This window comes from Phyllostomus discolor, chromosome 6 (assembly GCF_004126475.2).
Source record: "Phyllostomus discolor isolate MPI-MPIP mPhyDis1 chromosome 6, mPhyDis1.pri.v3, whole genome shotgun sequence".
NCBI lineage: Eukaryota > Metazoa > Chordata > Mammalia > Chiroptera > Phyllostomidae > Phyllostomus > Phyllostomus discolor.
In genome coordinates this window covers 171056265-171069404 of record NC_040908.2, presented here as the reverse complement: position 1 = coordinate 171069404, position 13140 = coordinate 171056265, and the positions used below count along the sequence as shown (strand labels likewise).

General features: G+C 59.7%; 1 protein-coding gene across 2 annotated transcripts in view; it reads left to right on the top strand.

Annotated features, from left to right (window-relative positions):
• Nucleotides 1–13140, top strand: part of AP2A2 (adaptor related protein complex 2 subunit alpha 2) — a 54380-nt gene that overhangs the window by 15831 nt on the left and 25409 nt on the right. For both annotated transcript variants that reach the window (XM_028515417.2, XM_028515416.2), the window contains exon 2: nucleotides 8902–8970. In XM_028515417.2, coding sequence (XP_028371218.1) covers nucleotides 8902–8970 — 69 coding nt within the window. The remainder of the gene's footprint in view (nucleotides 1–8901; nucleotides 8971–13140) is intronic.

Here is a 13140-nt window from a genome sequence, read left to right as displayed (position 1 = left end):
CACACGCACCACGGAGTCCTGGGTGGTTCCTAGTGTGGGCACTGCCCAGTGGGTGGTGGGGGTGTGGCCGGAGAAGGTAAGACCCTCCCTCCTCTGTGGAATGTGGGCTGTTGACACGTTTTAAACAGGAGAGCCGCACAATGCAACTTTTCCTGTGTTAGCAGAGCAGCCACTGGAACGCAGGGGATGGACTTACACCAGGCCCAGAGGCAGGGGAGCCGGTTAGGGCGAGGGCGCTCCAGTCCAGCAGACATGGCGAGGGGCAGAGGCAAGGCAGTGGGGTGGAAGGGCACAGGTGGACTTGGGAGGGTTAGAAGTCAGGAGTGACGGGGGACACGAACGGTCAAGTTCTAGTTCTCTTTCCACAGTGGCTTTGAGTCTGAGGCGGAAGCGCCCTTCGGGCGGACCGGACCCCTGCGCAACAGCAGTGGAGACGCGGGGGGACACACGGAACGCTCTCAGGAGGGTTTATCGGAGGAGAACGGACCCGCACGCTGGACCTCCTCTCACGCTCCTCCTTCGTGGTCTGTGGCCGCCGTGAAAACCGGCTGCTGCGGAGACGGGCGGAGTCGGCCCCCGAGCTCTTCAGAGCGTCTCTCTGTCTCAGTGGCCTCGCGTCTCAGGTGCCCGTGGATGGAGCTCGGTATCTTTTGACCTCCCTCAGCGGGAAGAGCCCTACCCTTAGTGTGTCTGTGGGAAACGAGGGTGGCAGCGTTTATCACGGTTGGAGGCAGAGGGCCTGGAGAGGCAGATGGCAGGAGTGACACGCCGTCAGGGGCTTTGGGAAGCTCTTACAGGTTCGTGTAGACCTGGAAGGCTGCACACCAGCAGGACTAGGCGTGTGTAGGGCCGACTGGAGAGGGCCTCTGCCTGTCGCCTTGGGGTCCCTTGACCCCTGTGCGGGGAGAAGTGGAGACAGAGGCAGAGCTGTCACGGGCTCAGTGGGGAAGGTGCGCCCGGTCCCTTGGAGTGTCTGGACGCTCACTGGCTGGAGGTGGTCAAGGAGGTCCCCGAGCGCTTGGCAGCTGAGCAGGACCGTGGTGGCTGCAATGAGAGGGTCCCAGACCTCACGCACATGGCCTGGGGCGTCACTAAGCAGCTGCCGCAGCAGAAGCAGCCACGTCCCTGGGGAGGGGTGCCCCGTTTCCAGAGCTTCCGTGTTGTGTCCTCCAAGGTACCCAGTCTTGAGTCTGTGGAAACTGTCTTTGCAGGGTCCTGAGGTTGGACTTACTAGACAAGGAGCTGGTTGCTGTAAATGTTCCTGGAACTAAAATAAGCCTTTGTCTAAATAATTACAGGAGAATATGAGGATGATATTTTCTCTTACCAAATAGAATATCAATAATTGAATCAGAAATTGTTAAAAACCCCCACAAATTCTGGGGTGGAAAATACAACAATTACAATGAAAAATTCTCCAAAGGGCTCCACAGTGGACTTGAACTGGCAAAAGAAAGAATCAGGGAACTGGGGATAGGCCTGTGAAGACCCATAAAGGTCACTCTGCAGACAAACTGGGTCTAGTCTAGGGGACAGGAGGTGAGCAGAGTGAAGATACGGGCAGAGCCCCAGAGACCTGTGGAGCGCCACCAGGCACACGGATGTGCCCACACGTCCCAGAAAGGAGGGGTCGGAGCAGAGGCAGAAAGAGTACTTGCAGACAGACCCCCCAGATTTGTGATGAACATTGTGTTTCTGGGTAAGCTCCCACCTTTGATACAGCACTTGCCTTTATCTAGCGAAGCTTGCTTAGAGCTGCAGTCTTTTTCATACACTTGCTTCATTGGAAAGCAGGCTTTACAAACGTGCACACGTACAAACATATTGCCCGTGGAAGTCATACACGTTGGGAACCTCAAGTCGCTAGCCAGGGCCTGGAAGCAGCCGGAGTGCCCGTCAGCAAACGAGTGGATGAAAAAGCTGTGGTGTACTCACGCAGTGGAATACTCTGCGGCGCTGAGAGAGAAGGAACTCTTCTTACCTTTTGCGACAGCACGGATGGACCTGGAGAGTGTTAGGCTAAGTGAAGTCAGCCAGTCAGAAAAAGGCAGATACCATACGATCTCACCTATATGTGGAATCTAATGAATGAAGTAAGCTGATGAACAAAATAGAAACAGAGGCAAGGACACCTGGGACAGATGACAGCTGTCAGGGGGCAGGTTGGGGGGACCGGATGAAAGAATTAACAAAACCATGCATGTGTCACCCATGGACACTGACAACAGTGTGGTGATGATCAGAGGGAGAGGAGGGTAGGATGAATACAAAAAACAGTAGAACCATGTTTTCCACCTCCATGTTTCTCATCTCCTATTTGATTTAAAAGACAACTGCATGAAATAATTTTAACTGATTTTAATAGAGTTTAAATAAAACTGTACTGATGGGCTTATAGCTATAAAGATGTAATTTGTGTGACAATAATAGCACAAAGGAGGGGGGAGGGAACAGAGCTACGTTGGAGCAAAATTTATCCTATTAAAATTAAGTTTATATGCCCAAACTTTATGACTTTGGGTCATAAAATTAAGTTTATGATCCAAACTAGATTGTTTTAAGTTGTTAATTATAATTCCCAGGTAACTTTTAAGAAAGTAGCTAAAAAATGTAGTAGAAGAAACAAGGGAATTAATTGGCATGCTGGAAATACTGTTCAGCACAAAAGAGGGCAACGGTGGAAGACACCAGACACCAGAAGACACAGTGGGACGGCAGATGTCAGTCTTCCCTTGTCAGTGATTGTCTCCCGTGTACGTGGGTTGGCCGCTTGAATTAGAAAGCAGAGATGGGCAGAACAGATTTAAAGAGACTATATTCTGTGTTCAAGAGACTCTCTAAACTGAAAGATACAAGTGAGAGGAAGAGAAATGATACACTGTGCAAACGGTAACCAGAAGAGAGCGGCTACATTAACATCAGACTTGAAGACAAAAGTCACTTTTTGGGTCATAGAAGAACACTTTATAATGATAAAGGGTCAATCCCTGAGGGAGACTGACCCTTTTATAAGCACGTTTATAAGGTGATAGCCGTATGTACACCTGATAGCAGAGCCTCAAAATGCATGAAGAGAAATAGACAATTCAGCAATCATAGGTGGGGGTTTTAATACCTTGCCTTCAGAAGTAGATACAGCCGGGTAGAAGGTCAGCAATGAGTGGAAGTCTCCAACGCTGTGACCCAACCGCCCCCGACGCGGCCGCCCATGGACTGCCCCGCCCAGGGAGGGGGGGATGTGCGCGCTCCACCCCAGCACCCGGGATGTTGTTCGTAGTAGACGGGTGTGAGGCCGGGATGTTGTTCGCAGTAGACGGGTGTGAGGCCGCGGCAGAAGTTCCAGCACACCGGGCAGGACCGAAGGAGTGCGGCCCGTGCCCAGTGAGGTCAGAAACCAGTCCCAGGAGGAAGCCCACAAACGTGTGGACATTAGGTGCCCTCCTGTACAACCCGTGGGTCAGAGAAGAAAACACAACGAGATTCAACAAATAGTTTGAGATAAATGAGAATAAAAACTCAACACACCAAAACTTGGAGGACGTGGTGAAAGCGGTGCTTGGGGAGGGGGGTTTCTAGCATTAAAAAAGGAGATCCTAAACCATTGACCTTACAAATCAGGGGAAGAAGAGCAAACAAACCCAAGTAAGCAGAAGAAAATAAAGATTAGCTCAAAGGTTGGTTCTTTGAAAAGATCAACAAAACTGACAAGCCTTTAGCTGGACCGACTAAGATAAAAGAGAGATGACTCAAATTTCTAAAATCAGCCCTGGCTGGTGTGGCTCAGTGGATTGAGCGCCAGCCTGTGAACCAAAGGGTCGCAGGTTCGATCCCCAGTCAGGGCACATGCCTGGGTTGTGGGCCAGGTCTCCAGTTGGGGCGCATGAGAGGCAACCACACACTGATGTTTCTCTCCCTCTCTTTCTCCCTCCCTTCCCTACTCTCTAAAAATAAAGTCTTTAAAAAAGTTTCTAAAATCAGGAATGAGTGAAGGGACATGATTACTGAATTTGCACAAATAAAAAGGATGAGAATGGGGTACCTTGAATAGTAATTGTATACCCAAAATTAGCTAATTTAGATAAGATAAATTCCTAGAAAGACATAAATAACTGAAACTGACTCAAGAAGGAAAAAAAATCTGAATGAACTTACAGCAAGTAAAGAGATTGAATCAGTAATTTAAAAACTTTCCACAAGAACAAAGCCTTGCCCAGGTAGCTCCATTTGTGAACTCTACCAAATACTCAAATAGTCAGTACTGATCTTTACCGACTTTGAAAAAATAGAGCAGGGAACCCTTCCCAGCTCGTTCTGTGAGGCCAGCATTGCGCCGACACCAGCGTCAGACAGGGACACCACGGGACGGAAGGCTGTGCGCAGGCCAGCCCTCGGGCTGCATGCGCTGCCAGGCGTGCTGTTCGGTCTGCGGGCACGCGCAGACCGCGGGCTGGGCCGCGAGTGCAGAGGTGAGCCCTTGCGCTTTCTGTCAGCTGGGTTTTGCAGGAGTGACGAGACCGGTCGCTGGGGAAACGCTCAGTCCTTCGAACAAACGGTGCCAGGACTCGCTGCGTAGTCCCCGTGCGAAAAGGGTGGAACTGGGCTCCGCTGCCACGTACCACTCACCAGCCAGCTCAGGGTGGGGGCGACCGACGGGCAGAAGCTCAAACTGTGAAACGAGAGAACAGGAGTGCATTTCTGTGGTCTCGGGAAATGACTTCTTAGACAGGACAAAGTGCACGTGGTCAAGAAGACAAACTGGCCCTGGCTGGTGTGGCTCAGGGGACTGAGTGCGGCCTGGGAACCGAAGGTGCAGGCTCGGTTCCCCGCCAGGGCGCGTGCCTGGGTCGCGGGCCAGGTCTCCTCCCACCCCCAGTCGGGGGCGCAGGAGAGGCAGCCGACGGATGTTCCTCTCCCTCTCTTCCTCCCTCCCTTACCCTCTCTTTAAAAATAAATACATAAAATCTTCACACGAAAGATAAAGTGGACTCCATCAAAACTAAAAACTTCTGTGCTACGCAGTGTTATGAAATAGGAGAAAAGGCACCCCGAGAACGAGAGGAAACGCTTGAATGAAGTTCATGTATCCGACTGACTGGCTGCACCCACAGCATGAATCAAAAGTGGACACAGAGTTCTAATTCGCCCCTTGAAGACAGGCGTGCATGTGCTCCCCAAGCACGCGAAGGGCCCTCAGGCACGTGCGGATGGAACCACTGCAGCCAGACACCTCTGCACCCCCCGGGGGGCCGTGACGAAGCGGTGGCAGGAGCGTGTGTTGGCAAAGGTGTGGCGAGGCTGGCAGGCTCGCTCCCTTCTGGCGGCGACACGGAGTGCTGCCGCCCGTGGGAGGACTGCCTGTCGCTCCTCAGAACGCTCCACACAGAGCCGCCTGTGGCCCAGCAGCTCCGCCCCTCGGTGTCCACACGGGAGAAGGGCGACACGCTCACACAGAAACTGGGTGGAGCGTCCACAGCAGCAGTGTTCACACGGCCAGAGAGCGGGACAGCCCGGCTCGTCGGGTGATGGCATCCGTGCACCGCGGCGTTGGCCGGCACCGAGAGGACGGCGCTGTCCTCGCTGCCGTGGAAGCGTAGCGGAGTGGCAGGAGCCCGCCAGAAAAGACCTCGCGGGGCCTCCGTCTGCTCCTGTGACGTGTGTGGAAGAGGCCGCTGCGAGGGGGCAGTTGGGGGGCTGCCCAGCCCCGGCTGGTGGGTGCAGGCCTTCTTCCTGGGGAGACGCGGGCTTCGTAGAGCCGCGCTGCGGTGGTGGGTGCGCCGCTCCGAGTGCCCCGAAGCCCGTGGCTTCGGTGCTTCCGGGGTGAGCGCGGGCTCAGCAGAGCCGGCAAGAGCACCCGCGGGCCTCGGTCAGAGCCCACCGCGGCCTCGCCTGCCGTGGCGCAGCAGCCCCCCTCGTCTCAGAGCTCTGTCATGCCCGTGGCTGCGGGGGTCTTTTGAGCTTGGGCTTCTCGTGCTCCCCTGAGGAGGACCAGCAGGCCGTGCCCCGGCGATGCTCCGGCAGCTTCCCGTGGCCACACTGCTTCCTGGGTGCCTTCTCTGAGGGCGGCTGCGGTCCTCAGGGTCGCCCACCCGCGGAGGCTGCGGTGACGGCCCGGGGTCGGTGCGGCTCCCGGGGCCTGGACCGGTGCGGCTCCCGGGGCCTGGACCGGGTTGTGTCCTGGCTTCGTCTCACAGTTTGCTCTGCTGACGCCTTCAGTGTCCTTTTAGCAACGGCACCTTCCCTCGAAAACGGGCTTTTTGGTCAGTTTTGGGCTTTCGACTCACTCAGTGAACTCATACCCAGACGAAAAGTCTTTATTTAGAGCACATTTTACTGAGAATTTCAGACTTCTCCCTAACATTCGGGTGCCTGGCTGTCCTGTAATGAGCTGTGACAGGCCCCTGCACTCTGCTTCCCAGGACGCTGGCCGTCTGCTGGCCGGCTCAGCTCGCAGCCAGGGGAAGCCACTGAGCTTTGTGCTGCTCCAGGAGGGAGGGGCGGGGGGCACCCCTGCCAGCCCGGGGGCTCTCAGCCCGGCCCGGGCCCCAGGCCGCACTCTGCGCTGCTGACTGGGCACGCGGGTCGCTGGTTTCTGGCCAGAGGTTGAGGGCTAGTCCAGGTTATTCATTAGCTAGCAGGGCTCCCAAGTCCACCGTGCGCGGGGTTGCCTGTTACCGGCTGGGTGTCTTCAGTGGCCGGCAGACCTGCCACGTGTGTGATAGAGCCGGTGCGGGTGGGACAGAGGTCAGGCCGCGGGCCTGCTGAGGCACTTGGCCTGGTTAAGATTGGTTTCTGAAGTCAGCGCCGCTTGTGGGGCAGCAAACCCTGCCCCTCCCTCAAAGTGAATTCTTTATCTGAAAAGATAAGGCTTTTTGCTCGACCAGCTCCCAGCAGTGTGGGGTGGCCGGGTTGTGGGGTTGTGGGTGAGGCCCTCTGTCTGGGAAGCAGTGCAGCTTGAGTGCGCAGGCTGCCCCCCATGCAGGGGACAGTGGCTTGGGGGTGCGCAGCGGGAGAGGTCCGCTCACGTCGTGAGTCTGTGTGAGTCTGTGTGGGGGGTAGCAGCCAGCACTGGCACACCGGACTCCCTTCAAGACCTCCCCTGGGATGACAGGCACCCGGAACCCAGTGCAGCACTTTGCTCCGGCGGAACCCCCGGCGGAACCCCCGGCGGGCGTGTGCAGGGCTTGACACCTGGGGCAGCCTCGCGGTGCAGAGTAACAGCAAAGCCCCACCCAGTGCCGGTGCGCCTGTGGATTGTCCTCCCGCTGGGGGCGTTGCCGCACGAGGAGAGGGCCTCGGGGCGCTGTCGGTTACTGGGTGCGCCAGAGGGGGGAGCCCAGAGCAAGGTTCCTGTGTGCCTGTGGGGAGCACATGCACAGGGGCGCACACTGACAGACGTGTGGGCGGGCACACAGGTGCACACACAGGTGTGCACACACACGCACACCTTCCTGTGCACAGTGCTCCATCCACACTCTGTCCCGGTTGTGTGAAGCCACCTGCAGTCTTCAGGTGTGGGCGGCAGGAGGCTCCCGGGCTGTCTCTCATGGGCCTTTCTGCCAGGTCCGAAAGCCTACTTCAACAAGATGCCACTTCTTAAGGAATGTTTAAGGACAAGGTGGTCTCTGACCTGCCCCGGGAGGAGCTGGCAGGGGTGCAGGGCAGGGAGTGAGAGGGTCTGGCCGAGGAGGTTGGGGCGCCCGATCCGCTCACAGGCTGCACACTCCTTCCCCAGAGCGACTGCTGCACTTTCCTGCTGGAGCTGTGCAGCCCCCACCGTCCCCCCCAGGGGGGCTGGCAGCTCCCCCGGGGCGGGAAGTGGTTCTAACCCAAGTCCCTGCCCCTCAGCTCGGCTGCTGCTGAGCCTGCCCCGTGGCCCTGTCCTTACGCCACTCTGCCGGGGGCTTCCTGGAAAGGGTGCTGCTGTGATTCAGCAGGTTTTAGGCTCTCTTGATCAGCAAGTTAGCAGTGAAAGATGATGGTGTTCTCTGGGAGTGTCCTGGAGAGGGGGCTGCCTTGCTGGGGCTCCCAGGATGCGTCCCAGAAGGGGTGGTGAGGAGGCGAGGTGGGTGGGCAGGTGGGGCACCTGGAGGAGAGTGCTGGTGGGCCTGAGCACTGGGAGCAGCTGCTCGGACCTCTCCCCTGGCAGTGCAGCCACTGGACCAAGGGTGCACCTGGACGGGGTCTTGAGCAGCAAACTGGGTCCTGCTTTCGAAGAGCGGTGAAAATTCACGGGCTTGTGTTTCTGTAACGAGAAACACAGCGCCTCCCCGGCTGCCGCGTGGTGGAAGATCTCTTGTACTGCTGCCGGGCTTGTGTAGCCCCGGGAATCACCTGCACTCTCTAGGCCTTGGTGGAGGAGGGTGAACGTGCTCCAGCCTCCATGCCCTGCTGATGCGCTCTGCACGCACCTCTGGGTTAAGGACACCTCCCGGCAGACCCAGGACGGAGCTGGAGCTCGACTGTCCCTGTGTCGTGGAGGGCTCCTGCGCCTCCCCGAGCGCCGTGGAGCGGAGTGTGAGGGCTGGCGGCTGCACCAGGAAGGGGGCAGGAAGCCCGCAGTGGGCAGAAGTGCACACTGTGGAACTGGCCTGTGGCAGTGAAGGTCACTCCTAGGAGTAAACTGTTACTGGGAAACGCTGGGCAGGTATTTGAGGGCTTCTCGTTCCAGACCTGGGGCGAGAGGGTGAACCGAAAGCGTCGCCATGGAAGGAAACTCGCCCGTGTGGACCGGAGGCCGTGCTGCCTGCCGGGCTCCAGGCAGAGGCAGGTTGGTCGGAGGCGGCTTGCTCGGTGCCTCCGGCTTCTGCAAGCAGTGATTCTGCTGTTGCTGCTCCACGTCGGTCTCCTCCGGGGACAGGGGCCTGTGTAGGCACCAGTTAACGCGTTTGTGCTTTGTTTTAGGCAAAAGTAAAGAAGCAGAAATAAAGAGAATAAACAAGGAGCTGGCAAACATTCGATCAAAATTCAAAGGTAAGTGTGTGTGGCCTCATGAAATGTTCTGTTGTAAATTTTACGTAGGAGGGACTTAATCTTTTTTTTTTTAAAGATTTTATTTATTTTGTAGAGAAAGGGAAAGGGAAGGAGAAAGGGAGGGAGAGAAACATGGATCAGTTGCTTCTCATGAGTCTCCCGCTGGAGACCTGGCCCACAGCCCAGGCATGTGCCCTGACTGGGAATTGAACCTGCGACCTTTTGGTTTCCGGGCCCACGCGCAACCCACTGAGCCCCACCAGCTGGGTCTTAGTCTTAGTGATGGTGCGGCTCTGCTAGGGTCAGCGCTGGCCTCCAGGGTGCTTTGGAGCGTGCACTGCCCGCTTGCGGGGTCTGGCGTTGGGCAGGAAGGGCGGAGCCCTCGACCGTGTGGCTGGAGAGCCCAGGAAGGCAGAGCCGGCCGCCGACCCCGGCCTTCACGGCCGGGAGGCCCGTGTCAGCTGCCCTGACCGGGTCCAGGCGTGGGAACAGCAGCAGCATCCTGGGAGGACGGTGTTGGTGTAAGACGTTCATGGCTGTTCTGGTGGCGAGTCTTCCAGCCGCCGGTGTAAATGCTGTTTTCCCCACCCTCACGCCCGTCTAAGCTGACCATCGCGTGTGGGAAGGGGGCTCCCTCCTGGCCGGTGCCCGGCTGGCGCTGACTGAGCACGAGTGAGTGCCCGGGGCAGCAGCGGGCGAGGGAGCCTGTCCCTTGTCTGCACAGGTGTGTGCGCTCCGCCCCTGGGCACTCCCCCCCACGGTACGTTAGATGCTAGGTCTGTGCTGTCCCCAGAGGTACCGTGTGGGTCGCGTGCAGGACTTTCTGGTGCTCCACTGAGAGAGTAAAAGTGAGTTTTAATTCATGGTACTTACCCCTCCCGTCTGAGACGTCACTGCAGTGTGCAGTCGTAGGAAAGGGGACGCGGAGGCGTTCCCTGCTGGGCCTTCGCACTGGGCCTTCGCACCTGCCGCGCCTCTGTGTCGTGCGCTTGGAGCCGCCCGCCCTGCGCCGTCATGGTTCGCGTGCTCAGGCGCCGCGTCGGGCGGGCAGACTTAGACCAGCCCTTTAACTGGACAGTCCTGGAAAGAGGCACGGTGCGGCCCTGGCGGGGCCGGGCCGGGCGGCTGGTGGGAGTGTCACCCCCGAGGGCCGGAGGCTGCACGGTGCGTGCAGCAGGCAGCCCGCTGACGTCGCTGTCTCACATCGATGCCTCTGTCCCCCTCTCTCTCACTTCCTCTCTCTCTCAAAGTCAGTAAGAAACATATCCTCCGGGGAGGGTTAAAAAAAGAGACACAGTGTGAAAAAATCCTTGAGAGCAGAGTTACCGAGCCTTACCCAAGGGGAGGTCCGCCCTCGGCTGCTTGTGCCTTGAGAGCATTTGCTGACCCCCGAGGCACGGGCGGGAAGCAGAGCCCTGGGAAGTCTCCAGGGTGGTTATCTGCCCTCCAGGGGCGTGTGGCAAGATCTGGAGACCTTTTCAGCTGTCACAACCTGAGTGGGAGGGCGCTACTGCCACCTAGTGGGGGGAGGCCAGAGAGGCTACTCAACACCTTTCCGTGCACCGGAAGGCTCCCCAGTGTGAGCAGCCCTGGTTAGAGGAGAAAAAGTCAAAGCTCAGAGCCCACCCCAAGTGGGGACCCCCTTCCTTCCACTGTGACCTGAGACCCCCAGAGGCGGTGCCCTCAGGGTAGGAGTGACGGGAAGTGGGCGAGCCCTGTCACAGTGTGGTGGGGCTCCAAACGCCCGGGTGCTCGCGGGACCGCAGGTCTTCCCCCGAGACGAGGCGAGAGGACGGTGTTGTCTGGGGGCAATGCAGTCGGTGGGGCTGCAGAGGGTCCCCGCAGCGGGCTTTCCAGGCCCGATGCCCAGCACGGGGTCCCGGGCGTCCAGCCCACAGCGGAGACGGCAGACGGTCCCGGGGAGCCGGCTCCAGGCGCGGGTCATGGTCAGGCACGGGTCATGGCCAGGCACGGGGCTGACCGTGGTGAAGACCTAACCCACAAACCTGGAGGTTTCAGCAGGAAGCTTGGAGCATGTCAAAGGTGACGCAGCAGGCTTGGAAGAAAGAACTAGTGGGAGCCCTAGAGCTGAGCCCCACGGTGACCGGGGAAGGGCTCCACGGACGGACGGACGGAGCGGCTGACGCAGCTGGAGGGCGAGTTGGGGTCTGAGAGAGGGTGAGGGAGGGCCTGTCCCCAGCCCCTCGCCATCTCTCCGCCCTCTCCCCACGTGCACCGGCAGGCCAGGGCCGTGGTGTCACCGCCGACATCCCCATCCACGGCCAGAAACGCCTCGGTGTGAGTTCGAAGCGCTGTGACCACAAAGCCGGCTGGCCCAGCGCTGAAACTGACCTGTGGAGGGCCGTCTCAGGCTGGCGCAGCCGGGAGGGCGCTGCGCTCTGGGCTCCGAAGGCGTTGGGCGGAAGGCGTGCTGAGCTGTCGTGAGGGTGGCGGTGAGACACGGGGCCGGCGCGGCCTCCGGAGCTGAAGGGGAGCCCCGAGGAGGAGGGTGGGTTTGGAGCCTCAGCCTGCTGGAGTGGGCAGGAGTGGCTGCCTCGGCCAGGCCAGGCCGCGTCGGGCGGCAGAGGGCAGGGCCCGCCGGTGGGCAGTCAAGTGGCTGGTGTGGGCAGCTGTCCGTCTGGGCGCAGGGGTTGTGTTGGGACGGCTGTGCAAAGGCTCTGGCCAGCATGGGGTTGGGCTTGCTGTGGGACCACGGAGTCCTGTCCCCGCCCCCAGCTAGCTGCAGGAGGGCTTCTTTCTCGGTCCTGCCTCCCCGGTGCCGTCTCGTGGGACAGCGGACGGGTGCGCAGGGGTTCTGCCTGGGACCTGCACACCCAGCGTCCGCTTGGAGCTGGCTGCCTGGCGGTGCCCGGACCCGGGGTCCTGACGATGAGTCTGCGGTTGGGGGTGGCCTCGGGCTCCTGTGGAGTGAAGAGCAAGGCTCCGCGGTGCCCGTGGTGGCCGCCGGGACCCTGGGCTCCTCGCACACACTGTGGCCTGGGCCTCGCCCCTGAGGGGGACCAGGGCGGAGGCTGGGAGTGTTGAGGGGCGCTGCTGGTGGAGCCAGTGCTCACACTTTCTCGATGGAGACAGACAGACATCTAGGCCATGTGGGTCAAGCAGAGCTTTTGTCTCCGGCCACTGGGAGCAGTGGGGCAGAGCCCTCAGCGTCTCAGGACACGCGCTCCCAGTGCCCTGAGAACTCTCAGGTGCTCCCGGAACTCTCGAGCTCCACGTTGACCCTGCCCCTCGGTCCACAGCCCCTGGGGCGGGTGCTGCTGGGGGCCAGGTCTCGGGGGGCTGCCGGCTGGAAACTTGCTGGGGAGGCCTGGGGGCCACTGTGCCCCAGACACAGAAAGGCAGCCACAGCCCACCCTCGCCAGGCCACGCCCAGGCTCCACGGCCCAGGCTCACTCTGTCATGGGTCGGACGGACGGACGGCGAACAGAGCCGCTCCCCAGGCCCCAGGGCCAGAGCCGCCTCTGCTTCCCATCTGACCGCAGGCAGGGCTGGGGCCAGGGCCCTGCTTGGGCGCCAGGGACAGAGAGGACTTGGCTTCTTGCTGCGGCCACCAAGCCCCTGTGAGACCACCAGCCCCCCGGGTGGCACCTCTATATGGTCTGCTCGCGGCTGGCTCCGGGGAGCGTTGTGCACTTTCAAAGCGCCCCTAGAGCGTCTGGTGTTCGTAATGGCGGTGCTGAGTGGGCCCCGGAAGGCGTGTTTTCTGTTCTGCAGGCGGCGTGGTTGGAGCGCCCCACGATGTCCGCTGAGGACCGTTGGGGCGGTTGGGGTGGAGAGCGGAGCCCTCGGGCCCTTCCGTGTGGTTTCACGGCGGGGGGAGTGTCCTGAAGCTGATGCGAGCTTGTGAGACGGAAGGTTATGTGGAGCTCGTCTCCTGGTCGATACACGCATTCGGGAGGCTGTTCACATGTTGGTGGGAGGCGGGGCTGGCTCCAGGCGCCCTGGGGGCCTGTGGCAGGTCGGAGTGTGGCCCCAGTGGCACCTGCTCAGGGCTGACCTGTCCTGGGGGCCTACGCTCCTGCTTCAGGTCTTCTGTTTCTGTGTTTGAGGGAGGCCAGACATCTGGATTCCGGGTGCGCCCCCCGTGCAGAGATGCCACCCGTGCCTGGCGCAGGGTCAGCGTGGGTTGGCGGGCCGCGGTCCCTGCTG